This window comes from Platalea leucorodia (assembly GCF_965183815.1).
Source record: "Platalea leucorodia genome assembly, chromosome: 6".
NCBI lineage: Eukaryota > Metazoa > Chordata > Aves > Pelecaniformes > Threskiornithidae > Platalea > Platalea leucorodia.
The window spans coordinates 86,435,459-86,462,183 of NC_138828.1; the positions used below are offsets into that span (position 1 = coordinate 86,435,459).

The 26,725-nt window shown below is 70.9% G+C and overlaps 1 protein-coding gene across 1 annotated transcript; it reads left to right on the forward strand.

The window, feature by feature from the left end:
* Positions 1-330: 330 nt before the first annotated feature.
* EBF4 (EBF family member 4) lies at positions 331-18,953 on the forward strand (the record flags this gene model as incomplete). The annotated part of the gene is made up of 18 exons (XM_082316368.1): positions 331-573; positions 1,408-1,523; positions 6,226-6,382; positions 6,622-6,685; positions 6,749-6,804; positions 7,451-7,524; positions 8,290-8,358; positions 12,721-12,802; positions 13,974-14,091; positions 14,989-15,122; positions 15,201-15,327; positions 16,140-16,228; positions 16,766-16,831; positions 17,229-17,406; positions 17,485-17,667; positions 18,096-18,299; positions 18,659-18,734; positions 18,848-18,953. The coding sequence occupies 17 exons, from the start codon at positions 331-333 to the stop codon at positions 18,727-18,729; spliced, it is 2,031 nt and encodes a 676-aa protein (XP_082172494.1). The 3' UTR covers positions 18,730-18,734; positions 18,848-18,953.
* Between the last annotated feature and the right edge of the window lie 7,772 nt (positions 18,954-26,725).

Sequence of the window (26,725 nt, forward strand, 5' to 3'; positions counted from 1 at the left end):
GGGGTGTCCCCGGGGCCGCTTCGGGGTCCCCGCGGGGTGTCCCCGCTGCCCGCCCGGCACCCCCGCCGGGCGCCCCGGGGCTTGCAGCGGGGTCCCCCGGGGCGGGAGGCGCGGCGGCCGCCCCGGGCTCCATCCCCGCCCGGCTGCCCCCGGGCCGCCCGGGCCCCGCCGCTCCCTCCCCCGGGGCGGCCGGTGCGGGGCCGGCCGCGGAGCCCCTCCGCCGGCGCGGGGAGGGACCGCTCCTCCCCGGAATGATGTCAGCCTGCCCGGCCGCGGCCCCCGCCTCCCCCGGCGGCTCCGGCCCTGCCTCCCCGGGGAGGCGGCGGCGGCATGGCCCGGGCCGGCGGGGCGGCGGGGCCGCGGCGGCGGCGGGTGCTGGTGCTGATGGTGCTGGTGGCCGCGGCGGGGCGGCGGGGCCGGGGAGCGGGGCGGCGGCGGGGAGGCGGCCCCCCCGGCCCCCCCGGGCCCCCGGCGCCCCCCGGGCCCCCCGCCCGCCCGCTCCTGCTGCTGCTGCCGCTGCCGCTGCCGCTCCCGCCGCCGCCGCCGCCGCCGCCCGCCGCCGCCGCCCGCCCGGTAACCGAGCCCCCGCCGCCGCCCCCGCCCCATCCCGGGCCGCGCCTGCCCCCTCCCGCGCCCCTCTCCGGCCTCCTCCCCGCTCCGTCCCTCCACTCCTCCTCCCGGCCTCCCTCCATCCCTCCCTCCACTCCTCCTCTGCCTCCCTCCATCCCTCCCGCCAGCCCTCGCAGCCTCCCGCCAGCCCTCCCTCCGCTCCCCTGAGCCTTCCTCCATCCCTCCTTCCACTCCTCCTCTGCCTCCCTCCATCCCTCCCCCCCGTCCTATAAGCCTTCCTCCATCCCTCCCTCCGCTCCCCTGAGCCTTCCTCCATCCCTCCCTCCACTCCTCCTCTGCTTTCCCCATCCCTCCCTCCATCCCTCCCTCCCCTCCTCGAAGCCTCCCTCCATCCCTCCCTCCACTCCTCCTTTGCCTTCCCCATCCCTCCCTCCGCTCCTCTGAGCTTCCCTCCATCCCTCCCTCCCCTCCTCTGAGCCTTCCTCCATCCCTCCCTCCACTCCTCCTCTGCCTCCCTCCACTCCTCCCCATCCCTCCCCCCCCCCGCCCCGCCGCCCCCCGCCCCTTCCCCTCCCGGTCCCCGCACTTGGCTGCTCCTGGTCGCCTCCGTCTCCAACTTCTCCGGCCCTGCCTCCGCCTGCCCCCGCCTCCCGCCGCCCCCGGGCCTCCCCCCGAGGCTCCCCCCGCTCCCTCCCGCCCGCCCGCCGCAGATGCCGCTTCCCCGGCGGCCGGGACGGCGGCCCCCGGCACCTGCCCGGCTCTGAGCCCCGCCGCCGGGCCCGGGCCAGGAAAGTTGGGGGGCGGCGGCTGAGCCCCTCTGCCATGTTCTCCGTGCAGGAGGCTCTGCCCCGGGGGGGGCTGCCCATGAAGGAAGAGCCACTGACCGCCGGGCTGCCCTCCGTCCGCTGGCTGCAGGGCACCGGCATCCTGGATGCCAGCACGGCGGCGCAGAGGTAAGGGGCTCTGCGGGCATCCCAGGCGCTGCGCGCATCCCGGGCTCCGCGGGCATCCCTTGCTCCGTAGGCATCCCGGGCTCCGCAGGCATCCCGGGCACTGCGGGCATCCCGGGCTCCGCGGGCATCCCGGGCTCCGCGGGCATCCCGGGCTCCGTGGGCATCCTGGGCTCCATGGGCATCCCGGGCTCCACGGGCATCCCAGACTCTGTGAGCATCCCAGGCTTCATGGGCATCCCAGATTCCATGGGCATCCTGGCTGCTGTGGGCATGCCAGTCACCATGAGCATCCCAGGCTCCATGGGCATCCCGAGCACGGCAGGCATCCCAGGTGCTGGGAGCATCCCGGGCACCGTGGGCATCCCAGGCATCCTGGGCGTCCCAGGCACCACGAGCATCCCAGGTACCACGGCTCCACAGGCATCCTGGCTGCTGTGGGCGTCCTGGGCACCCCGGGCACCCCAGGTGCCGTGGGCATCCCAGGCACCCTGCACACCCCGAGCACCCCGCACCCTCAGCCCCCTGGGATCCCCAGGCAGCCTGGACGCCTTGGGCATCCCAGAAGCCTCGTACCCACCGGGTGCCCCAGGCACCCCGGGTACCCCAATGCCCTGGGCCCCTTGGGCCTCCGGGTCATCCCTATCCCTGCTACCCTGGGTATCCCGGGGCCCCCACAGCACCCCCGGGTGCCTGGGTGTCCTGAGCCCCCGGCACTCCATGTGTGCCCGGCCTGCTGCTCCGTGTCGGGAGGACCAGTGGGTGCTGGCAGCAGGGCAGGAGCCGCTGCTGGAGTGCCAAGGGGCTTGTGCTGTGCGGTGCTGTGCGGTGCTGTGCCGTGCATCCACCAGGGCCGGGACCTGCACCCTGAGCCCCAGCTCTGCTGGGAAAAGCCGCGGAGGGCGAGGGCAGGGCTGGCAGCGGTGCCATCCCCGTCACCCGGGCAGGGCTGGCAGCATCGGCTGGGGCGGGCGACTGCTGCGACCGCTCAGGCAGCCCGCACCGCCGGGCTCGCCGTGCCGCAGCCCGGTGCCCTCCCGTGCCCCGGCTGGCCCCAGCCCCTGCCCTCCCGGGGGGCTCGGGGCTCTGGGCACCCCATCCCCTGCCCTCCCGGGGGGCTCGGGGCTCTGGGCACCCCATCCCCTGCCCTCCCCGGGGTCTCTGTGCACCCTGGCCCCCTGCTCTCTCCCCACCCTGTGCCCAGGGGGGTCCCGGCAGCAGCTCCTGCTGCCCGCAGTGCCCCAGCTCCTGCTGTCCCCCCTACGTGGGGTTTGGGGGGTCGGTAAGGGGGGGCTGTGCTTGGAGCATGCTGCACCTTGTCCGGGGTGACAGGAGATGCCCCATGGCACGGAGGAGCGAGGGGACCCGGGCCAGCCTGGGCGCTGCCTCCCTGGGGTGCCCCACGCCGTCTGCCCAGCCAGGGACAGCAGGTTTGGGGGTCTGGGGGGGTCTCCCCTCTGCGTGGGTCTCTGGTGGAGTGGGACATTCCCGGCACTTCCAGCACCGACCCGCTCCATGGTTGAGATCACCCGCTTGCGTCTCGGGGTCCCCAGCTGCGGTGTCAGCCCCGCCGCTGGCTCTCCAACGGGGACCGTGACTGCACCAGAGGCTGCGCCCCACGGCTGAAGCCCTGGGGGCTCCCCGGGGTCCCCCCCCAAGCCACCGCATTTGCAGATACTGTGGGATGTTTGAAAACTGCAGCGATCCCCCCGCCAACCCCAGCAAAGCCACCCCGGCCCCATCCCACCGCCGGGGGGGACAGCCACCGCCGCGGCCCAGCCTGGAGCCCCCGGAGAGCGGCCGGACCGAGGGTCCCACCCGGCCCCGGGGAGCCGGGGTGGGGGCAGTGCCGGGGCGGGGGGCTGCGGTGTCCGAGCCGGGGCACAGGGAGGTGCCGGCCTTCCCACTGTGCACCCAGAAACTTCCCCGTGCCCCGGAGCGGGGCCGCGAGAACGGGGGGTGAAATCCAGATACGGTTGTGGGGTACTCGTCACCTCCAGACCCAGCCTGCCTCCGCCCTGCGTCCCGCACCCCTCTCGGACCCCGGCTGAGGGGGCTCGTACCACCACCCACAAAGCCCCCCCCGCTCCTGTGGGACCCCGCAGCCACCGCAGGGTCCCCGGGCGATGCCAGCCGGCACCCGCGGCCGCAGCCCCTGCGGGCAGGGGGCTGCCCCAGGCGTGGCCCGGGGAGGGCAGGGGGCCGGGGTGCCGGGGCAAGGCAGAGGGGCCGGGGGGTGAGCCCACGGGGGTCTCGGCTTCCCGGGCGGGGTCCAGGGCTCCCCGCTCTCCCCCCGGCTTGGCGGAGCCGCCCGGGGAGCCGTGGCTGCGTAATTGCGCGGTGCCCCGGGTGCCTGGCGGCTCCGCCAAGGGAAGATGCTGCTTTACTGTAAGAGACGTTCGCTGGGCTCCTCTGCTAGGAAATGCTCTGATTGCCTTTAATAATTAATGGCAGCCGGGCTCGGCTCTCGGAGCGCCGGGGTCTCGGCAGCGCTGGGAGTGGAGATGCAGCCATTACCCGCCCGGGCTGGCGGCCCCATCGCCTCCCCCCAGCACTTTAGGGCCGAAGCTTTGGGGGGCGGAGGGGAATGGGGGGGCCAGGCGGGTGCTGGCTCGCTGCAGCCGCCCCGCCGGGACCGCGCCACCGCCCCATCAGCCCGGAGCCCCGTGGCCGGGCTCCAGCGCCGCAGGGCCGGGGATGCTGCTGGGGGACAGCGGGGTCCCCACGGGCCCCCGTCCCTCGGGGAGCTGAGCGGCGTGCCGGCTGGGCGCACCGCGATGGGGGCCCGGTGAGACTGCGGTGTCCCGGTGGGGTCAGCGCCCCACGCCACGGGGCCAGATGCCATGGGGATGGGCCCTGAGAACAAACCTGCCGGCACTGGTCGGACCCACGGGTAGGGGACAAGGGACACGCACGGGGTGTGCCAGGACACGGCCATCAGCAGTGCCCGGGGACACGGGTGTGCACACGTGTGCCCGGACACGCGTGTTGGCCCTGCACACAGGTACCCGCGTGCCAGGCAAGCGTGCCATGCGTGTGGCCGGTGTTTGCCGACTGGGGACCTTTGGGCTCCCCAGCGATCGGCTTAACGAGCTTCTCCCTCCGCCACGGCGAGGTGTCCCCGGAGCAGCGTCCCTGAGGTTTGCAGGGTCTGGGCTTCGTACTTGACCTCAGCTGGTGCCCACAGCTGGGGTGGGGGCGGGGGCTGAGGGCGAGGCCGGGGGTAATTAAGGCCCAAGGAGCATCATTAAAGGGGGCGAGGGTGCTTGGGGTCCCCTCCCCACCCTGTGCCGGCTCTGCCCCGGGCTCCTGGGTGCTGCTGGGACCGGCCTGCAGGAGCAGGTCACTGGTAAAGGGCTGAACCCCGTTTTCTTCTTTTGTTTTGAGGAGATGCTGGTGGCTGTGGCTTGTGCAGGGCCGCAGGGCTGGGGGTGCTGGGGCAGGCAGGGACCCCCCTGTGCGGTTGTGTGTCACCCCCCCCCCCCCATCTGCACCCCAGTGCTGACCCCTCCGCGGGTCCTGGCCAGTGGGGTCCGCAGGGTGCTGCCGGGCACGGTGGGATCTGGGGGGCTGTGGGGTCCCGCCCCACGCCAGGGGGGCTGCAAGGTCCGTGGGGTCCCCGTGGGGACTGGCTCCGGCACCTTAAGCCCCCCAAGGTCGGCACCCAGGGAGCCAAACCTGCCCGCCGCCTTGCTCCTCGCCGATGTGTTTTTAATTGCGAGACGGGGGAACTTCTTAAATCCGCGTGTTTCTCTTGGCCCCCTCGCCTCGCCGGCTGCTGCGCTGGGGGCTGCTCTGGCTCCTGTGGCCCCCCACGCTGCGGCCGCGCTGCTGCCGCGGCACCGTCGGTGGCACCGGTCGGGGACAGGGACCACAGGCCAGGCTGGCAATGAGGTGACCGGGATGAGGACTGGTCGGTGCTGGAGCCATCGTCCCTTGGGGTGGCTCTGCCACCACCCCTATGGTGTCACTGTCCTGTCACCCTGGGTGTCCGCGCAGGGACAGCAGCAGTGGCCCTCGGAGCAGCCGGTGCCACGGGCGAGCCCAGCAGTGGCTCTGCTGGCAGCGGGATGCACCGGGGCTGGGCTCGGGTGCGGAGGGCTCGGGGACGTCCCCTCCTGTCCCCAGCGCCTGCCCCGGGCATAGGCAGAGCTGGGGGCAGGTGATGCTGCTGGGGAGCTGCCGGGCGTCCCCGGGATGCTGCTGGCATGTCCCACCCTCTGTCCCCCCCAGCCCGAGGAGCCGAGACCCCCACCCTGAACACCCCCAGCCTCCCCGTGCGCACACGTGTGCGTGCGAGTCTGCGCGAGCGTGCACACCGATGCACGTGCAGGGTGTGCGCCCCAACGTCCCCACCCGCGGCAGGGTGTGGGGCCAGCGGCTGAGCCCCCCGCAGCGCCCTGGGCACGATTCCCCCGGGGACCGGGGCTGACTTCGGCCTCACTTCCCCCAAGGACGAGCCCTGCGAGCCTGGGGCCACGGGGCAGGGTGGGGGTCCTGGGTGCTCCCCTCGTCCTGGCCCACAGCACCCTGGGGTACCAGGGAGCATCGCCGCCCACTGCGGGGGAGTTTGGCAGCTCCCACTGAGTCCTTCCCCTGGTGATGGGGTGGCCCTGGCGAGGGGGTGCTGGGGGTCCCGGGGAGGGGGTGCTGGGGGTCCCGGCGGCTGCCCTATGCTCACACCCCTCCCCGTTCCTGCCGGCAGTGGGGTGGGCCTGGCCCGAGCCCACTTTGAGAAGCAGCCCCCCTCCAACCTGCGGAAATCCAACTTCTTCCACTTCGTCCTGGCCATGTACGACCGGCAGGGCCAGCCCGTGGAGATCGAGCGCACCTCCTTCATCGACTTCGTGGAGAAGGAGCGGGTGAGACCCCGGGGCCGGGGCTGTGGTGGGGACGGGCTTGCGGCAGGGCTGGGGTCACCCTGCCTGGCCATCACCTGCTCTTGGAGGGGCGCGGGAGGCTGCTGCGGGGGCTGAGACCTCTCCCAAACTCATTGCACGTGTGGGGAGTTGCCAGAGCGGCTCCGCAGCCCTGGGCCGGGCTGGGGCTGGCGGAGGTCTGCATCGAGAGGGGACAGTGATGTCCCCTGTCCTCCCCGCAGGAGCAGAACGGCGAGAAAACCAACAACGGGATCCACTACCGGCTCCAGCTGCTCTACAGCAACGGTGGGTGCCGGGGCAGGGGGCCAGGGGGGCGCGGGCAGGGCTGACCCTCCCCTCTCGCCGCAGGGCTCCGGACCGAGCAGGACCTCTACGTCCGCCTCATCGACTCCATGTCCAAGCAGGTAACGGCGGAGGGGGGATGGCCGGGGTGGGGGCTGGCACCCCCGGCACCGCAGCCCCCCACCCCATCGGCCACCGAGCCCCCAGGGCTGCCCGCACACGCGTGCGCACACGCGGGAGTGCCAGGCGGGCACGTCTGTGCGTGGGCACGCAGCTGGGCAGAGCGGGCACATCTGTACAGATGTGTGCCCATGCGGGTGGGCAAGGCCACGCAGCTGCGCGTGCACGCCCAGGTGCGCAGAGTGGCCCGTCTGCACTTGCACACACATCCACGTGCATGAGCACACGTCTGCACGCCGGCACGAAGGCAGGCGTGCACGAGCGCCCGCAGCCACGTGTGCACGGGCGCGCACATCTGTGCACAGCGCGGGCACACGAACCTGTGGATGGGCGCACACGAACCCGTGCACGGGCGCACGCGGCTGTGCGTGCACAGGCCTGGGCACACACACGCATGGGCACCCACGCACGCACACGCACCTCCTCGGAGGCGTGCACGGCTGCACCCCCACCCACGAGCGCTCCCTGCCCGGCCCCTCTCCCACCCCGGTGGGGGTCACCCGGGGAGGGTCCGTGGGTCGGGGACGGGGACGGGCAGGGTGCTGGGAGGCGGTGGCACCCCCCTGGGCGCTCTCTCCCCTCCTGCAGGCCATCATCTACGAGGGGCAGGACAAGAACCCCGAGATGTGCCGGGTCCTCCTCACCCACGAGATCATGTGCAGGTAGGCGGGGGCCCGGGGGGGCCCGGCGGCACCGGGGGTGGCGGGTTGGGCAGGCGGGCAGCGGGCGCTGCCTGCCCCAGCTGCCTGCTGCCAGCGCGGGGTCCCCCGTGCCCCATTAGCGTCGTGCTTGTTTACCACCCTCGTGCTCGGTGTTTGTGCAAATTAGCGCTCCGTGCCAGCGCTGCTAATTGATCTCCGGGAGCCGCGCTAACGATGCCAGGGCCAGGGCCCCCCTCTCCGCCGTGCTCCCCAGGGCCGGCACTGCCGTGTTTGTCGGCCGGCGGTGGCACGAGCCCGGCCCTGCCGTGTCCCCCGTGGGTGATGGGGGACCCCCCTTGGCTCACCGAGCGTCTCCCAGGGCTGGGGGGCACCCCGAGCCCCAGAGAGCCCCGAACCGGAGCCCAGCCCCATGGTGTGGGGTGGTGGGGTGGATAAGGGGGGTACCCCAGGGGTGCCCTATCTGCCATGGCCCCCCATGCCCTAGCATCACACAGGCCATGTCCCTGTCCCAGGGTGTCCCCCCCTGACCCCAGCACCCTGGGACCTTGTGGGGCACCCGCCTGTGCCCTCTGCACCTCTGCCCCCTGCCCCGTCCTGCCGTGGGGCAGGGACCCCCCCTGCTCCGCAGGGCTGGGCGATGGTGGGGGGCTCAAGGGTGGGAAATGGAGGTCTGGCAGGTTCTCCCCTGGGGTTTGGGGGTGTGGGGCTGGTCCCGGCCCCCCCCTCGCTCCCCTCACGCCGGCTCCTCTCCCTGGCCGTGCCCAGCCGCTGCTGCGACAAGAAGAGCTGCGGGAACCGCAACGAGACCCCCTCCGACCCCGTCATCATCGACAGGTACCGGGGTCCCGGGCGCGGGGCCCCCTGCGCCTCGCTGGGGCCGAGGGAGGGGGGCAGCAGCGGGGGGTCCCCCAGGGAGCCGGGCTGGGGAGTCCCCCGGGCTGGGGACCGGGTGCGAGCGCTGCCTCGTTAGCGCTAATGATCTGGGGGAGCAGCGCGCGGGGGCCGGGAGGGTGCGCGGTGCCCCCCGGTCCGGCTCGCTGCGGTGGCTGGTGGCCCTGCGCCGGGCTGCGGTGACAGCCAGCCGTGACAGATGGGGAAAGCGCCGTTTGCCGTCAGCGCAGCACTTCCGACGCGCATCAAACAAATAAATAATACAGGCGGCATCCAGCCACTTCAGCGAGCGCCGGGGAACGCGTGGCAGCCCCGCTCCCGCGCCGGGGCCGTGTGCCGCAGGGACACCCCGGTGCTGCGCGGTGTCCCCAGGCGTGTGCCCGTGCACGGGCCGGGCACGTGCCCCATGGGGAGGGATGCACCATCCCCGCCGGGCTGGGGCCCACGGCACAGCACTGCGTGGGGCAGAGAGCCCAGCCCAGCATGAGCAGCGCTCGCTGGTGGGGGCATGGACACCGTGTCCTCCTGGCACTGGGGTGGGTGTCTGTCTGTCTGCCTGCAGTCCTGTCCCTCTGCCCTCCCTGGACAGCACACACCCCACCTCCCTCCATCCTTCCCTCCATCCGTCTCTCCTTCCATCCATCCCCATCCATCCATCGTCCTTCTCCATCCTTCCATCCATCGTCCTTCTCCATCCATCCCTCCACCCACCCACCCCTTCACCTGTCCTTTCCTTCCTCCCTCCTTTCTCCTCTCCCTCCCTCTCCCCTCCTCTCCCCAGCCCTTGAGCTGTTCCTCCCTCCATCCCGCAGCATCCTCAGACCCCCCGTGTCCATCCGTCCGTCCTTCTGTCCCTCCACCCAGCGTGTCACATCCCTGTGCAGGAGTCCTCGTGCATCTCCTGGCACAGAGGCACCTCCCTGGTGACGCCAAGCAAAGCCCAGGCTCTTTGGGGGTGCTGGGGGGTTTGGGGCCCCAGCTCTCTCTGCAGGGCTCGGTCACCTCGGCACTGGGGCCGGGGGGACGTGGTGGGGAGGATGGGGGCTGGCGGGTGCTGTGCCCCCTCCTCGCCTCACCCTGCCTGCGAGTGGGGTCCCTTGGTGAGTCCCCGGGGGGCTGGAGGGCGCCTGGGTCCCTGGGGACGGGGGCAGCGCAGCCCCCGCTCACGCCCCTGGCCCCCCCAGCGTGACGCTGGCCCCGCTGCGGCAGGTCCCCGACCCCCGGCCTCCCCCCGGCCCTGCCAGCGCCAGCCAGCTGTGCCGCCCCCGGCCAGCTGTGCCCCGGCCAGCTGTGGGGATCGCGGCCCCCGCAAACCCGGCACGGCCGCGGGATGCAGCCGCCGCGGCCTGGCCAAGGCAAACCTCCCGGTAACAGCGTCTCGCTCTCCCCTCGTCCCGCCGGTGTCCTGGGCGCTGCACCCCGTGCTGGCGCTTTTGGGGTGCGCAGGGGGTCCCGGGGTGCCCTGTGCCCCCCCGTGCTGGAGGCTGGGGCTGAGCCCAGCCCTGGGTGCCTGTGGGGTGGGGGGTGATCCCCCCCCAGGCCAAGTGTCCCCCGAGCCCCCTTCTCCCCAGGGCCCCCTCAGGGCCGTGCCCCAGGGAGGTGACATCCCGGGGCTGCTGGCATCCCCATCGCCTGTGCCGAGGGGGCTTCCCCTGTGCCCCCGCGTCCCCCTCCGTCCCCAGGGCCCTCGGGGGTCACCCGGGGCCAGGCGGGTCCCCAGCCCGCCGCCCGCTCCCCCCGGCCCCCCCAGCCCCGCTCCCCAGCCCGACGCCCAGCCCCACTGGTTTAGAGAGCCAGATAAGTGCCCTATCAACATGTTAATCAAATTACTTAGGAGCTAAAATTGACGCTTTTCATTAATTATACAAGATTATTCTAATTGCAAATTCAAATTTATGCGCTCGGAACAGAAGGTGTTCGGCAGCAGCGCCGGGAATTTGCATATTAAATGGGGAGCGCTGTGCATTAGGGATGCTAATGCATGCACAGCGCCTGTATTTTTAACTCCCGGGCCCATATGCGCGGCTGCCGCTCGGGGGGGACGAGGCCGACCTGGGGTTCAGGCTGATCCCCCCCAGCAGCGCGGAGCCGGGGCCGGGGGGCCGGGGGGTCCCCCCCAGCCCCACGCCGCCCCTGTCAATCTCCTGGCGGAGGGGGGTTTGGTGTTTTCCTGCCGTTTTCCAGCTCCTTCCTTCCCCTGATTACCACCTGCCAGGCAGCGGGTGACGGGGGGACACGGGGGGGTCCCCCTCTTCCTGCCCTTACCTGGGAAAACCGTCCCCCGTGGGCAGCGTCCCGGCAGCGCCTGTGTGGGAGCCCCTCTCCGTGTGCCCCCTGGCCGAGGGCAGGAGCCGCCGGCGCGGCGCAGCACGGGCTGGGGGTGCCCTCTCTGCTCAGGGGTCCCACAGGGTGCCCAGAGTCCCCTGGGGGGGCCCAAAGGCCCCAGTGGCCGTGTGCCCCCTGGCCCGTGCCCACCGTGACCCCCAGGGATGGGGCTGGATGGGGTTTGGGGCCAGGGAGGCAGTGCCCGCTGCTCCCGTCCCTGCACCTGCATCCAAGGGGATCCCAGGGATGCCCACGTCCCCGGGTGCCCCGTCGTCCCTGGGGGTCCCTTCCCTGCTCCAGCCTCCACCACAGCTAACGGAGCCCTGGGAACCTTCCCGCTGGGCACCTGCGTCCCCTCCCCACCCTCCTGTCCCCTGCGTCCCCCTCCCCAGCCCGGCTGAAGCCCTCGGGGAGCGGGCCGGGGGGACTGGGCTGGGATGCAGGGGTGCGGGGCTGGGGCGCGATACAAAGGCAGGGTGCTGGACCGGGATGTCAGGGTAAGGTGCCGGGGTCGGATATTCGGACAAGGTGCCAGGCCAGGATGCTGAGACAGGATGGGGACAGGGTGGCACAGTGGGATGGGACAAGGTGGCATGCTGGGATGGGGCAGGATGGCACAGTGGGATGGGGACAGGGTGGCACATGGGGATGGGGGCAGGGTGGCACATGGGGATGGGACAGGGTGGCACATGGGGATGGGGCAGGGTGGCACAGTGGTTTGGGGACAGGGTGGCACGCTGGGAGGCCCCAGCCCCACGCGGTGCCCAGGCCCTGCCGAAGGGCTGCCCCGTGGGCAGGGCAGAGCCCAGGCGCATCGGCGAGGGGCCGGGAGATGGGCTGCCCCGTGCCAGGCTGATGGAGGGAGGTGGCACAGAGGGACGCGGTGGCCTGGCCTGGCATGGCATGGTGGCCATGCGTGGCACAGTGCCCTGGCGCGGTGCAGTAGCCCGGCGCGGTGGGGTGACCTGGCACAGCTCGGGGACTCACCATCGCGTGGTGACTTGGCACGGCGGTGACCTGGCACTGTGCAGTCACCGGGGCCGGCGCAGTGAGCTGGCACAGCGTGGCGATCTGCCATGGCAGAGCGAGCTGGCACAGCGCGATGGCGGGGCACGGTGCAGAGCAAATGTGTGTGTGTGTGTGTGCACGTGCCACGTGTGCGTGCAGGGCGAACGTGCCCGTGTGTGGCCACGCAGGGTGCCCGTGGCCGTGCCGGTCTTTGGCCGTGCACCGTGGGGACAGCGGGTCTCACCTCGGTGCCCAAAAGCGCCCGGGGCGGGGGTCCCGGCGTGCACCCCGGTGTGTGTGGGGGCACCCCCCAGGGAGATCCCGGGGGAGGCCCTGGGGACCGGGTCTGGCCGTGCCCCCAGGCATGGGGCCGTGCTCCCACGCGTGTGCACCGTGATCCCCGCGCTCTCCTCCCGTCCCAGCCCCTAGCGTGAGCGCTGCCGCCCATTAATTATTGAGGGGCCGAGGCTGATTACGGGGCCGTGGACAAGCAGCCTGAATGTTTCATCAGGCCGGGACGTGGCGGTGGCCGCTCGCCCTCCTGCCCGTCCATCCTCCCGCGGGCACCCTGCCTGGCAGCACCCTGCACAGCCGGGGGGCCCACGGGCCGCCCTGGGGTCCCCGCAGCCGCGCAGCGCGCGCGTGTGTGTGCACGGCAGCGTGCAAGCCTGCGTGTGTTTGCACATGGTGTGTGTTCTCAGCTGTGCGCGCGTGTGTGTCACGGGGGGTGCACGGGACACCGTGCACGGCAGGGAGCACCCACGCACGTCTCCGGTGTGTGGTGTGACATGCGTGGTGCTGCCTCCATTTGGGGACACCAGGACAGTGGGGACACCAGGACGGTGGGGACACTCACCCCTGCTTTGCTCCAGCGCCGGGAACCAAGGGATGGGGTGGGGGGAGACATCATGGGGTCTCTGGCCCCCCCCGGTTTGCCGGCACCAACCGCTGGGTTCTTTCCTTCCATCCCAGGTTTTTCCTCAAGTTTTTCCTCAAATGCAACCAAAACTGCCTGAAGAACGCGGGGAACCCCCGGGATATGCGGCGCTTCCAGGTGAGCACCGGGACCCCCTCCAAACCCTGCCCCCACACCGGGGCTGCAGGAGGGGATGGGGATGGAGACCTCACCCAAAGGGGTCGAGGGGAATTAGGGACTCCACTCGGGGAACCGAGTCCCCAGTTTCCCTCGACCCCTTTGCAAACCCCAGTTCCCCTTGACCCCTTTGCAAACCCTAACTTGTAAGCTCTAATTTCCCTTGATCCCTTTGCAAACCCTAATTGTTCTTGAACCCCTCTGCAGACCCCAATTCCCCTTGACCCCCTTGCAAACCCTAATTCTCAATGACTTTGCAAACCCCAGTTCCCCTCGCCCCCTTTGCAAACCCTAATTTCCAAACCCTAATTCCTCTTGAACCCCTTTGCCACCCTAACTTGCAAACTCTGATTTCCCTTGATCCCTTTGCAGCCCCTAATTTGCAAACCCTAATTGCTCTTGAACCCCTCTGCAGCCCCCGATCCCCCTCGCCCCGCCGTGTCCCCTGCCTGCGGTCCCGCTCTCCCCGCAGCAGCTGGAGGTTCGGGAGCGGAGCAGAGGGGGGGTCCGGCCCGTCCCCCACCCAGCACGGGCGCCTTCATTAGGGCCTCTCGTAAAGATATGATAATTATGACATTTTTACATGATTAACGACCTATCCAATTTGCATAGCGCCAAGCAGCTCCGGGAGAGCAGCCAAGTCCATGCCGGAGGGGGGGAGCGGGGCGCGGGGGGGCACGCGGGGATGGGCTGGGGTGTCCCCTGGGGTCCCCCGGCCGGTGACACGGTGATGGGCCAGCGCGGGTGGCGGGGCAGTGCCAGGGCTGGTGCGGGGCTCCCGTGGCGCTGCGCGCTGCACGGTTACGGGGGCACGCGCACGTAGGTATGCGCACACGCGCGTGCACGCGTATGCGTGCACATGTGCGCGCAAGTGCTCCTGCCCGCGCGTAGACGTGCACGCACACCCCTTGGCACGTGCACATGTGTGCAAACCCACGCACACGCAGGCGTGCGCGGCCACACAGGTGCAGATTTGCACACGCGTGTCACCACCAAGGCACGGAGGGTCCGGAGGGCGCCCGTGGCAGTCCCGGGATGCTCAGGGGTGCGGGGGGACATGAGAGGTGAGCACCGCGGGGTGACGTACCCCGGGGGCGCGGGGCTCGGTGGCCCTGAGCCGGCTGTCCCGCAGGTGGTGGTGTCGACGACGGTGAACGTGGACGGCCACGTCCTGGCCGTGTCCGACAACATGTTCGTCCACAACAACTCCAAGCACGGGCGGCGGGCACGGCGCCTCGACCCTTCCGAAGGTGAGCCCCTCCGCCGCGCCCGCGCACACAGAGCACGCGCCCACGCACACGCGTGTGCCGTGTCCCGGCACGTGTGCACGGCCGCGCGGAGGGGCAGACGCACGTCCATGCCGGTGGGTGCTGCTCCTGCTGTGGCACCCCCTGCGCCGGCGCCAGCCCCGCGGCCCCGCGCGCCCCACGCTGCCAGGGCAGCCCCACAGACCGTGTCCCCGTGCCGGGACCCCCAAGGGGGACGTGCCTGCAGCTCCCCCGGGGACAGCGGGGGCACCCCGGGAGGGGGGCACCCAGCCCCGTATTTATGCCTTGTACGTCTGTCCGTCCGCCCAGCACACACACGTGGCCTCTCCATCCACCCGCCGTGCACCTGCGTTTTCTGTCTGTCCCTTCGTCCCTCCCTCTGTCCCAGGCGTGCAGGCTGTCCTGCCCTCCTGGGTGCTCTCTGTCCATCTGCTGCTCTGTCCGTCTGTGCATCCACCACGTCTGTCTGTGTCCCTCTCTCCAATGCATACATGCCCTGTCCACCTGTTGGACCTGTTTGCTCTCTGTCTGTCCTGTGTGTGCTCTGTCCACCGTCCGTTCCCTGCATGCGCTCTCCCCCACTGTCCCCATCCCCTCCCCACTGTCCCCATCCGTCCCCTGCGGCCTGGTCCCCCCTGCCCCGCCGTGCCCCCCATCCCCAGCTCCCGCCTGGCATCCGTCCGTGTCCGTGCATCCGTGGCCGCCCATGTCTGTCCCCCGCCCCTCGCCGCTGCCTGGTTCTCACTCTCTGCCTCTGCTCTCCCTCTCTGCCTTCTCTCCCCCAGCCTCGCGCCCCCGGCCCCGACCCCGGCGCCCCCCGCTCCCGCCCCGCGCGCCCCCACACTCACTGCTGCCCTGTCTCTCCCCTCCCGCCCGAAGCAGCCACCCCCTGCATCAAAGCCATCAGCCCCAGCGAGGGCTGGACCACTGGAGGTGCCACCGTCATCGTCATCGGGGACAACTTCTTCGACGGGCTGCAGGTCGTCTTCGGCACCATGCTGGTGTGGAGCGAGGTAGGGGGGTGCAGGGGGGGCGGCGGGGGGCTGGCGCGACTCCCCCAGCCGTGGGCTGAGCCCCGTCTTGCCCTGCAGCTCATCACACCTCACGCCATCCGGGTGCAGACCCCCCCGCGGCACATCCCCGGCGTGGTGGAGGTGACGCTCTCCTACAAGTCTAAGCAGTTCTGCAAGGGTGCCCCAGGACGCTTCGTCTACACCGGTGAGGGGCGCAGACCCCCAGGGAAGGAGCGCAGACCCCCGGGGAAGGGGCGCAGACCCCTGGGGAAGGGGACACAGACCCCTGGGACAGCGCCCAGGGGATCTCTGTGCCCACTGCCAGCCCCTGGGCACAGCCCTGCCCCGAGCGGGACCCCCGTCAGCAGCCCTGCTGCAGGGACAGGGCGAGGGGACGGGCAGGGGGCGAGGGGACGGGCGTAGGGCAGGGCTTTGGGGCAGGGCAGGGGGTAGGGGTGTGATGGGGGGATGGGGGGATGGCGGCAGGGATGGGGTTAGGGGTAGGATCGGGGTGAGGGTTATTGCAAAACACCATCGAAACCCCCAGGGGTCCTGCACACGTGTGCGGTGTGAGCAGGGCCCTGCACACGGGGGGTGTGAGCCGGGCAGCGGGCACGGCGCAGCAGAGGATCGGTCCCACCACGGTGGCCACACGCCACGGGCCGTGTGCCGTAGCACGTTGCTGCTGGCTGGGGCAGTCTCTTCACGCTGACTCTGTACCGTGCTGCACATCACCCTGACTCCTGCCCTGCGCCGGCACCGTCCCCTCCCCTCGGGACCCCCGCAGCGGGGCTGGGGGCTGTGGCTGCCAGACAGGGGGGTGGGAGAGGAAGGGACGCAGGGGCTGTTGGCACGGGGGGGACGAGGGGACAGCTGGGGTGCCCTGCGGGAGGTGGAGTTCCCCCCCCACTATGCCCCGGCTCAGCTCTGCACCGCATGGTCGGTGCCTCAGTTTCCCCATGGGGTCGGGGCAGGGGGCCCGCGCGCAGCAGCCGCTGAGCCCCTCTCTCTCGGCAGCGCTGAACGAGCCCACCATCGACTACGGGTTCCAGCGGCTGCAGAAGGTCATCCCCCGGCACCCCGGGGACCCCGAGCGCCTCCCCAAGGTAGGGACCCCCTGCCTGGGGCTCGGCGCGGATGCTACGCCATGCTCTCTGCCGTGCCCAGTGACACCCACGGGTGCAGGCAGGGACATGCCATCTCCCATGGGTGCTGGGCATCCCCTCGCCCAGACCCAGGGGTCTTCCCTGGCGATGCCAGAGGACCAAGGGACAGGGAGGGGGACGCAGAGCCCCTGTGCCCCCTCCGGTGCTGGGTGCAGCCCATGGGCTGGCCTGGCTCCCGCTGAGTGCGGGGGTCCGTGCTGCTTCCCCCCCTGCAGAGCCCAGGGCAGGGAGGGCCACGAGGGGACATGGGGAGGGTCACGGTGGGACGCAGGGGGGTCCCTGCTGGGTCCCAGCCCCACGGCTCCACTGTGGGGTGCTGGGCACCACTGGGCTGGGGCTCTGGGCATGGCACGGCAGCTTGGGGAGGTGCCGGCGTGAGGAGGTGTCACCGGCACGGGGACATGGCAGGGTGGTGGGACAGGGTCCCTGCATGTCCCCCGTGAGCCCCCCCTGAGCCCCGTCCCGCTCCCTGCCCAGGAGGTCCTGCTGAAGCGGGCGGCCGACCTGGTGGAGGCTCTCTACGGGATGCCGCACAGCAACCAGGTACCACGGTCCCACCGGGCCCCCCCGGCTCGTCCCACCCGCCTGTCCCCGGCCCCCCACCCTGCCCGCTCGGCAGGCTGTGCCCGCCGCGCTGGAGCGGGGACGCAGGAGCCGGCCGCGGGCTCCCGGCCCCACATCTGCTTCACATCAGGATTCCTCGGGCGCTGAGTCAGCGCTGCGGGCCCCCCGAGCCCCCCACCTGCAGGGGAAGGGGAGCCGCCGGGTCAGGCCGCGGGGCTGGCGCCGCCAAAGCCGCCTTTGTTCCCACCTCCTTCCCGGCCAGCGGCACGAGCTGGGGGGTCTCGGTCCCCCCCGCCCCATCGCTGCCCAGCACAGCCGTGGGGTCGCTCCGGGCTCCCGTGGGGTGACGCCGTCCCCGTGTCCCCCTCCCTCCCAGGACATCATCCTGAAGCGAGCGGCAGACATCGCTGAGGCACTCTACAGTGTCCCCCGCAACCCCGGCCAGCTCTCCTCGCTGGCCGGCACCCACGGCCCCGCTGGCATGATGGGGGTGAACTCCTTCGGCAGCCAGCTGGCCGTCAACATCGGCGACTCACCGCAAGGCACCGAACAAGGTGGGCCAGGGACCGCGCCGGGCAGCGGGAGGGGGTCCCTGCCCGCCCCGTGCCACCCCCGGCCCCTCTCGCCCGCAGGCTACTCCCGAAACACGGGCAGCGTCTCGCCACGGGGCTACGTGCCCAGCTCCACGCCGCAGCAGAGCAGCTACAGCGGCGCCACCGGCATCAACGGCTACGGCGGCGGCACCATGGCCGGCCTGGGGGTGCCCGGTTCCCCCAGCTTCCTCAACGGCTCCACCGCCAACTCCCCCTACGCCAGTGAGTCGGTGCCCCGGGGCATCCCCAAAGCCGTGCACCAGCCCCAAGGTGTCCCCAAAGCCAGGCACCATCCCCAGGGCGTCCCCAAAGCCATGAACCAGTCCCAGGGAGTCCCCAAAGCCATGCACCAGTCCCAGGGAGTCCCCACAGCCATGCACCAGCCCTGGGGTATCCCCAAAGCCATGCACCAGCCCTGGGGGGGGGTCCCCAAAGCCACACGCCAGCCCCAGGGTGTCCCCAAAGCCACGCACCAGCCCCAGGGCAAGGGGGAGCAGAAACACAGCAACCTGAGCTGAGACAGCCCCAGCCCCAGCCCTGGCCCTTGCAAGCTGGGTCCCATGCAGTGTCACCGGGGCGTGCTGGCATCCCGCACGGGGAGCGATGCCCTGTCCCCAGTTCTGCCCGGCCTGATGGATCTCTCCCCACAGTCATGCCCGCCAGCCCCCCGCTCGGCGCCTCCTCCATCACCCTGCCGTCGGGCACCAACGCCTCCACCCCCACCGGGGTCTTCTCCTTCTCCCCCGTCAATATGATCTCGGCGGTGAAGCAGAAAAGCGCCTTCGCCCCCGTGGTGCGGCCGCAGACCTCCCCGCCGCCCGCCTGCGCCAGCACCAGCAGCAGCAGCCTGCAAGGTGAGCCCAGTGCGGGCAGGGCTGCCCTCACCTGCCCGCGCTGCCCACGGCTCCCTGCCCACCCCGGATCCCCCTTGCCCCAAGGACAGGGGTCCCGGCAGCACCGTGCCCACCCTGCTGCCTGCACCCTGCCCAAGCAGGGCACTTGCCTGCAGCCTTGCAGATCCCTTCCTGCAAGCTGCCTGCGCTCTCCTGCCTGCACTCCTGCCTGACTCCAGGCCTCCTCCCCACACCCGGGGCATGGCTGGGGCTGCACGGCAGGACGGATGCACCATGCCACCCTTGTCCCTGTCCCCCCGTCCCCAGCGCTGCCCCCGCCTCGGCTCACCCTCTCTCTCTGCCTCCCTCCCGCTGCCCAGACCCAGCTTTCGAGGACTCGGACAAGTTCCACGCGCCTGCGCGGCCGCTCCAGGGACTGGCCTATTCCTAAGCACAGTAGGTCCTGGGATGCCCCGGCCCCCCATCCCGCTGGGCCGGGCAGGGGGAGCAGGGCCAAGGAGGGCAGGGACCCCCTGCCCCGGCGTGCCCACCCTCGCCTTCCCTTGCAGCCGTGCTCGGCCACCTCGTGCCACCCATGTGAGCCGGGACATCGCCGGAGCCGCGACATGGACCGGGACTGAGCGTGGCCTCGCAGCCCAGCGGTGCCGGCCCCTCCGACCCACTCCCGGGGGCTCCCACCGGTGTCGGGGCGCGTGGGGCCACAGGACCCACCACCCTGCTGCCCTGCAGCCGCCCCAGCCTGGCCCCACGGAGCTCGGCCCCCTCGCAGGACGGGGGCTGCATGCCCCAGCGGGCGTCCCTGGGGTGGGGGGGTGCCCCTTGGAGGGGAGTCCCTGGGAATGACCCAAACGCTTGGGGTTTAGCCTCAGAAAGACACTGAGAGACCCGCAGGGGTGCGGGGTGGCAGCAGCAGAAGCTGGGGGCAGGAGGGATGGATGCTCCAGGGTGGGACGGATGCTCCAGGGTGGGATGGATGCTCTGGGGCGAGATGGGGGGGATGTTCCAGGGCAGGAGGGATGCTCTGGGGTGGGATGGATGCTCCAGGGCAGGATGGATGCTCCGGGGTGGGATGGATGCTCTGGGGTGGGATGGATGCTCCGGGGTGGGATGGCTGTTCCAGGGCAGGATGGATGCTCCAGTGGGACCCAGCTCCCCCCACACACTTCCCGGCTCTCTCACCGCTGTGGCCAGCACTCTCTCCCCAGATGTGCAGCTCCACATCTGCAACCGCCCACCCGCAGCTCCCGGGCGGCCGAGGCCGGATCTCTGCCTGCGCCGCGCGCCCCCGCGCAGGATCGGGGCCTCGGTGCCGCCCGGGCGGGGGTCTGGGCTGCCCCGGCCCACCAACCCGAGCCCCCGGCACGGGGATGGCACAGTTCCCAGCCCCATCAGCCGCCAGGGCTGGCTGCCCCAGGGCACAACTGCAGCTCTTTTCTCATTATTATCACTATTATTATTATTATTATTTTCAGCAGCAGGCGAGCCAGCGGGCAGGGGCTCTGGCAGGGCGGGCAGAAGACCCCCAGCACTGGCACTGCCTCCCACTGCCGGGGTTTTCCCAGTCCTCCCAGCCAGGAGGGAGCAGCCGGGAATTTTGTAAATAAAGAAAAAGGGGAAAAAAAAAAGCCCTACTCCCCCCTGCCCGCATCCCACCCGTGGGAGTGGCCCGTGTCCCCCCCATGTCTCGTGCTGCTGCGTGCCGCAGCGATGGTGACGCTGCCGTGCCCTGCTCAGTGTCGGCACGTGTCCCCCCATGCTGTCCCCGTTGCCCCTCGCTCAGGGCTGGGTCCTGGCCCGATGTCCCCAGTCCCTGCCTGGGGTGACTGGGGGGGAGGGGGGGGCAGCCCCCTGCCCGTCCTTGGGGACAGGGTGCCCCCCCTGGGGTCCCGGTCCCCCCGCGGTGGTGGCACAGGACGGCAGTGCCGGGGTCCCTCGGAGTGGGGGGCTTTCTGACATGGAAATAAAAGGCCTGGCAGAAGGGCACCGGCTCCGGGGGTCTGTAAGCAGGGAGGGGGGCAGCGCGTGGGGGTCCCAGGTACAGCCCCGGGGAGAGGGGATGGGGGTGCTTCACCCACGCCCCCCGCCCCAGGACCAGGCTGCCCCAGGACCAGCCGCCCCCGGGGGGCTCGGGGTCCCAGCGGTGGTCCCACCCCACCGCAGCTGGAAACGCTCGACCCCGGCTCGGCCCCCCCAGCTTGTTCCCATTGCCGGAGTCCCGGAAAGGCGGGCGCGGTGCTCCCTCCCACGCCGGACCCGCGGGACCCCCGGGCAGCTGCCCCGCCACCCCATGCCCTGCGGGGTCGGACCCCTGGGGGGACGCAGGGTCACGTCCCCCCCACCCCACGGCCCCAGCGCCCCGACCGGGCAGGAGCAGGAGGGTCTCCGTGCCCCCCCGCCGTCACCCAGCCCTGCCTGGGTGGGCAGCACCCCTGCAGGGACCCCCTCGGGGGCAGCTGAGGCCTTGCAGCTCATTGCTTCCCCCCTCGGAGGAAGGAGCATCACCCCCGAGCTGCGCGGCTGCGCCGGCCTGGCCAGGGCGGTTTTGCCACCATGGCAGCACCCGGTGACGGAGGATGGCGGGGCTCTGCCGCGACGGCTGAGCCTGGCAGCGCGCCCCGGCCACGAGCAAGGGGGGCACGGAGCTGCCTTGGGGGTCCCACGCTTGAATGTGGCCGTGCACATGGTGGGGACAGGCACACGGCGGGGACAGGCACACGGCACACGGCGGGGACCTGCACGCCCACCCAGTCCTGCCCACCGGCACCCGTTTCCTTAGGGAGCCGCTGCCTGGCCCCTGGGAAGGTCCCTGCTCTGTCACCAGTGTCCCCGTGGCTCCGGACCCCGCTCCCCAGCCTGGCCCAAACCCTGCTCCCAGGCTGCCCCCGGACACCCCGAGCCACTGATGCAGCCCCACCGTGCCCAGCACCCTCCCCAGCACCCTCCCCAGCCCGGGGCTCCCCCCGCTCCTGGCTGGGGTCCCCCCGTAAGGAGCAGACCCCCGCTGCACACGTGAGCACCCGTGACGGCCGGCGGGTGCGGCTGAGGGTGTCCCGCCAGCGGTGACCCCAGGGAGAGGTGGCCCCTCGGAGCAGCGCCAGGGCCAGGCAGGGAGCCGGGGGTCACCCAGCGTCCCCGGCACCGGCTGTGGCGTTCCCCCGCTGCCGTTTCTCCCGGTGCCAGCCAGAGGAGCTGGGGCGCTCGGAGACGGCGCGCGGCCACGCTAACAGCGTGCCGATGGCCCCCTCCCATCCCACCGATGCCGCGAGCACCTGCCTTAACATCCATAAATATTTATCGCCCCGACGCAGGCAGCGGCTCCTGGGGTGCACCGCAGCCCACCCGGCTCCCCCCATTCCCTCGGCCGGGGGGTCCCTCCCGCGGGGACGGGGCATCCCACGCGAGGATGCAGGACCCGGCCACACAACCAGGAGGGCAAGCGCCGCAGCCCCCCTGGAGCCCCCAGCCCCACCTGGGGGGCTGCCCCCCTCGGGGAGCGGCCGGGGCGGGGGCTCCCACGGGCTGTGGACACCCCAAGGACCCTCCCTGACCGCCCCCGTCATCCCACCCCTTTGCACGGAGGTCTCTGCCTGCGGGTCTGGGACAAGGCAGGGCAGGGAGGGGACCCCACCCGGGGACCCCGGGGACACCCCCGACCCTGCCCTGCCGGCGGCCCCCACGGCCCCTGCGGCTGCGGGTGCCGGCTCCCGCCCCCAGCCCCCCCGGAGCAGCGCAGCCGCGATGTTTAGATTAGAGGATAATGTGCTGGAAATAATTGCCTTAATCAAGAAAGGTTAATGAGGCTGCCTGCGCGTACAACGGCGGCGAGCGCCAGCGCAGCCCAGGGCAAGCGGGAGCATTCGGCGAGCGGCAGCCACGGCACAGCCGGCACCAGGCCCCGTGCCGAGGGCAAACCTGCACCGAGCATGGCACACTCTGGACAATCGGCACATGTCTGGGGTCACCTCGTCCCTCTGACCCCCTTGGGGACACGCCACGTTCCCATGGGACGTGGGCTGCCACCGAGGCCAGCCTGGATCTGGCAGCCATGGGATGCTGCCGTGTGCCAGGGGTCTGCCCCGGAGCCCCCCTGCCCGTGTCGGGGTCACTGCCCCGCAGCCAAGCGTCCCCCTGGGGTGGCCGTGACCTGCCGGGGGCCACGGCTGTCCCCAGAGGGAGTGGAGGCTGCGGGCACAGCCACCCCCGGCGCCTGGCCCAGCGCCGCGGTGCAGCTGGTGCCGGAATTGGCACTTCATGGCGAGTGAGCGCTCGATGGCTCTTCAGGCTGCACTCGAGGGAGCCGCGGTGCAGGGCGAGCGCCGGAGCAGGAGGGGGGGATGTGCCCCCCATGGCCCCTCGCCACCCTGGGACCCACCACCACTGCCAGCAAGGGGCTCGGCTGAGCAGGGTGGGGGCACCCCGCTGCCATGGGGGTCTGCACCCCTCGGGACCATGCGGGCCAGTCCCCAAATCCTTGGGGACCACTGGGGGCTTTGCCAGGGTTTCTCCCATGCTGCAGGAGCCGGGATGTTGGGGCCAAGCCCTGGGAAGGGGCTGGAGCCAGGGGTCCAGGCAGGGACCCCGCTGTGCCCCGGCGGCTGCTGCCGCCTGCTCCGCTCCTCGCAGGGAACAGGGGCACCTGCAGGCTGCGGGCCCAGGTGCTGCACACTGCAGCAGGGCCCTGCACGCTTGCAACGGTGCTCTGCACGCTTGCACGCTGCAACAGGGCCCTGCACATTTGCATGCGGCAACAGGGCCCTGCATGCTTGCAATGGGGCCCTGCACGTTTGCACGCTGCAACAGGGCCCTGCACACTCACAGTGGTGTCCTGCACGCTTACACGCTGCAGCAGCACCCTGCGCTGGCAATGGCGCCCTGCATGCTCACATGCTGCGGTGGTGCATCAGATGCTCACAACAGTGCTTTGCACACTCATATGCTGCAACTGTGCCCTTCCCACACACACTGCAGCAGCGCACTGGTGCTCACAACGGTGCTGTGCACACTCGCACACTGCAACAGTGCCCTGCACACTTGCAGTGGCACCCTGCACACTTCATGCTGCAATGGAGCCCTGCATGCTCACAATCATGCTTGTGACCATGGCCCCAGTCATGTTCACAATCATGCTCTGCACACACACCCTGCTTGCACGCTCAAGTGAGCCCAGCACATGCCTGGCTCGCATGCTTGCACCAGTGCCTTGCACGTGCCTACTGCTTGTTTGCAGCAGTGCCCTGCACACACACCCTGCTTGCACAAGCACACAAGCTTGCATCGGTGCCCTGCATTTGCACTCCACCTGCCTGAGCAACGTGCTCCCATCAGTGCCCCATGTGCACATCCCACTCACACAAGTGCTGCGCTTGCGCCTGTGCCCTGCACACGCATCCCGTTGCACAAGCAATGTACGCGCAGCAGGACCCTGCACACTCCTCCTGCTTGCACGAGTACTGGTGCCCCACACAGCACCCTGCCCACGAGTCACACGCTCACATCGGTGCCTTGCACGCACATCCTGCTTGCACAAGCACCATGCTCACACCGGCGCCCGGCCCACATCCTGCTTGCACAAGCGCCGTGCTCATATCCACGCCCCACACGCAATGCGCGCTTGCACAAGCGCCGTGCTCATATCCACGCCCCACACGCAATGCGCGCTCGCACAAGCGACATGCTCCCCACGTGCCCCCACAGCGCCCGGCCATCACCCCGGCCTCCGGCCTCTGCTCGGGCTCTGCTGGCACCCTGGGCCCCAGCAGCACCGGCAGCACGGGGGGGTGAGCGCCTCATTGCCGTGTGTGCATGTGCATGTGCATGTGCATGCATGTGCGTGTATGTGCGTGCATGTGTGCGTGTATGCATGCGTGTGTGTATGCATGCGTGTGCATGCAGCAGCTCGCTGCAGCGGGCTGCGGAGGGACGCGGCGGGGCTGGGGGAGCCCGGTGGTGGCCGGTGCCCGCCAGCCCCTCCGGCTGCAGGGGAGGAGCTGGAGCTGAAAACCCCACGGGGTCGGGGACGGGGACAGGGACGGGGACAGGGACGCGTCCCCGTCTCCGAGAGCAGCCCCGGCAGAGCGGGACCGGGCCGGCCCCGGCTGCACCGGACCACAAGAGGGCTGTCGCGGCCCGCGGATGGTGCCTGCACCCCTGCCCGCATCCCTGCCTGCACCCCTGCCTGCACCCCTGCCCATGCACCCCAACCTGCATCCCTGCGCTTGCACCCCTGGCCCTGCATCCCAGCGTGAATCACTACCTGCACCCCTGCCTGCACCCCTGCCCGCATCCCTGCCCGCATCCCTGCCCTTCACCCCAACCTGCATCTCTGCTCTGCTCTGCCCTGCCGGCACCCCTGGCCTTGCACCCCTGGCCATGCACCCCAACATGCATCTGTGCCTGCACCCCTGGCCCTGCACGCTTGACCATGCACCCCAACCTGCACCTCTGTCCTGCATCCCTGCCTGTGTCCCTGGCCTTACACCCCACCATGAATCACTGCCTGCACCCTGGCCCTGCATCCCTGCCCTGCCCTGCCCCCCAATCTGCACCCCTGGCCTTGCACCCCTGCCCATGCACCCCAACACGCATCCCTGCCTGCACCCCTGGCCCTGTGCCCCAGCCCGCTCCCCAGCCACCCTGCACCCCAGCATGCCCAGCTTCTGGTCCCCGAAGCCGAAGGGTTCAGCTGGCTCCCGCGGAGGGCCCGAGGGGTCCGGGGGCTCTCCGGGCTGGGGGCAACGCTGGGAGGGGGACCCAGCGGCAGGGCCCAGGAGCATCCCGGGAGCACCCACCCCGGAGCACCCCGCTCCCCTTCCAGCCGCCGGCCCGTGGCCCGGGAGGGCTCCAGCACCTGGCAGCCTTCGCAGCGCCGTACTTAAGAGCGATGCTGACATTTCCAGCTTTCGGGACGCGTCAGGAGCTCTCAGCCGCTCCTTGCGGCTCATTAACAGCCAGACGAGCTGCAGCAGTAATTGCTTTAATTTATTTGCTTACGGCTGGGGCAGAGGGGAGAGGCATGTGGCACTCGCTGCCTTTATGGGGACCATATGGAAACCATTTATCACCATTTGCTGCAGCGGGGCAGGCGGGGGAAAGATAGACTTTTATTAACTCCCTTGGAACGTTAAACTTTTCTAATCGAGCCCGTGCTGGGAGCAACATGGCTAGTAGCACAGCCCGTGGGCCAGCGAGCAGCCAGTGCCCGGGGGCAGCCGTGCGGTGCCGAGGAGGGGCTGGGGCAAGTGTGGGTGGGTGCTGCGGGAGGCGGCCCGTGCACCACCCCACCCAGCCCTCGCACGGCCCCATCCACCATTCAGTGCCCAGCCCTTGCCCAGCCCTTGCCCAGCTCCGTGTGCCATCCTGTGCCCAGCCCTTGCCCAGCTCCATGTGCCATTCGGTGCCCAGCCCTTGCCCAGCCCTTGCCCAGCTCCGTGTGCCATCCTGTGCCCAGCCCTTGCCCAGCTCCATGTGCCATTCGGTGCCCAGCCCTTGCCCAGCCCTTGCCCAGCTCCGTGTGCCATTCAGTGCCCAGCCCTTGCCCAGCCCTTGCCCAGCTCCGCGTGCCATCCCGCGCCCAGCCCTTGCAGACCGGGGCAGGGTGTGGGGAGGGGGCACACGGATGCGGACCCCCGGGTCCCTCCTGTGCCGGGGCAGAGGTGCCCACGCAGGGCACAGGAGCCCGCGCAGGGGACGGTGCCCAGGGGTTGCTCCTTCGCCGCCGCAGAGCAGGGTCCGGTGCCAGCGAGGGGGAAGGCAGCGCCGGGCACCTGGGACAGGCATGGCCGGGCCCACGGGCCCCTTCCCGGCCCTGGGGTGATGCGAGCCCCTCGCGGCCCTCGGTGGCCCCAGCCGCCCCAGCAGCGTGCGAGCCCAGCATTGCCGGTAGCCCCAGGCTCCCACCAGTCCAACATCCCCAGCTCCAAGGGGGAGACAGCCGATACCCCCCAGCTCGCAGCCCCCCAGCACCCTGCCAGCCCCCCAGCACCCCTGCCAGCCCCCCAGCACCCCTGCCCACCAGCGCTGGCCACCGCAGCCCCTCCTCAGCCTGCCAGCTCCATTGCAGCCGGGGCTCTAAGTGACGGAAGAGGCAGAGCGGTTCGGGAGCTGCGCGCTCATCTCTCATGCAAGGAAACGAGCCGCGTGCTAAAAAGCTGCAGCCAGGATAAATTAATTTACTCCAATTAGCGAGGGCTGCCAGGCTGCAGCATTGTTTTGCTGGGAACTTAGCAGCAACGAAGTGGGGAGGGGCTGCACTGCAAGGTGACCCCCCTGGGCCCTGGAGAGTGGGGTGCATGGGCGGTATGGGGTGCATGGGCTGCACAGGGTGCACGGTGCGCGGGGAGGGAAGCGCAGTGTGGGAACACCCATCCTGCACCCTCCTGGGCATGGCCTCATCTCGCACCCTCGGAGCGGCGCAGAGAGGAGCAGGG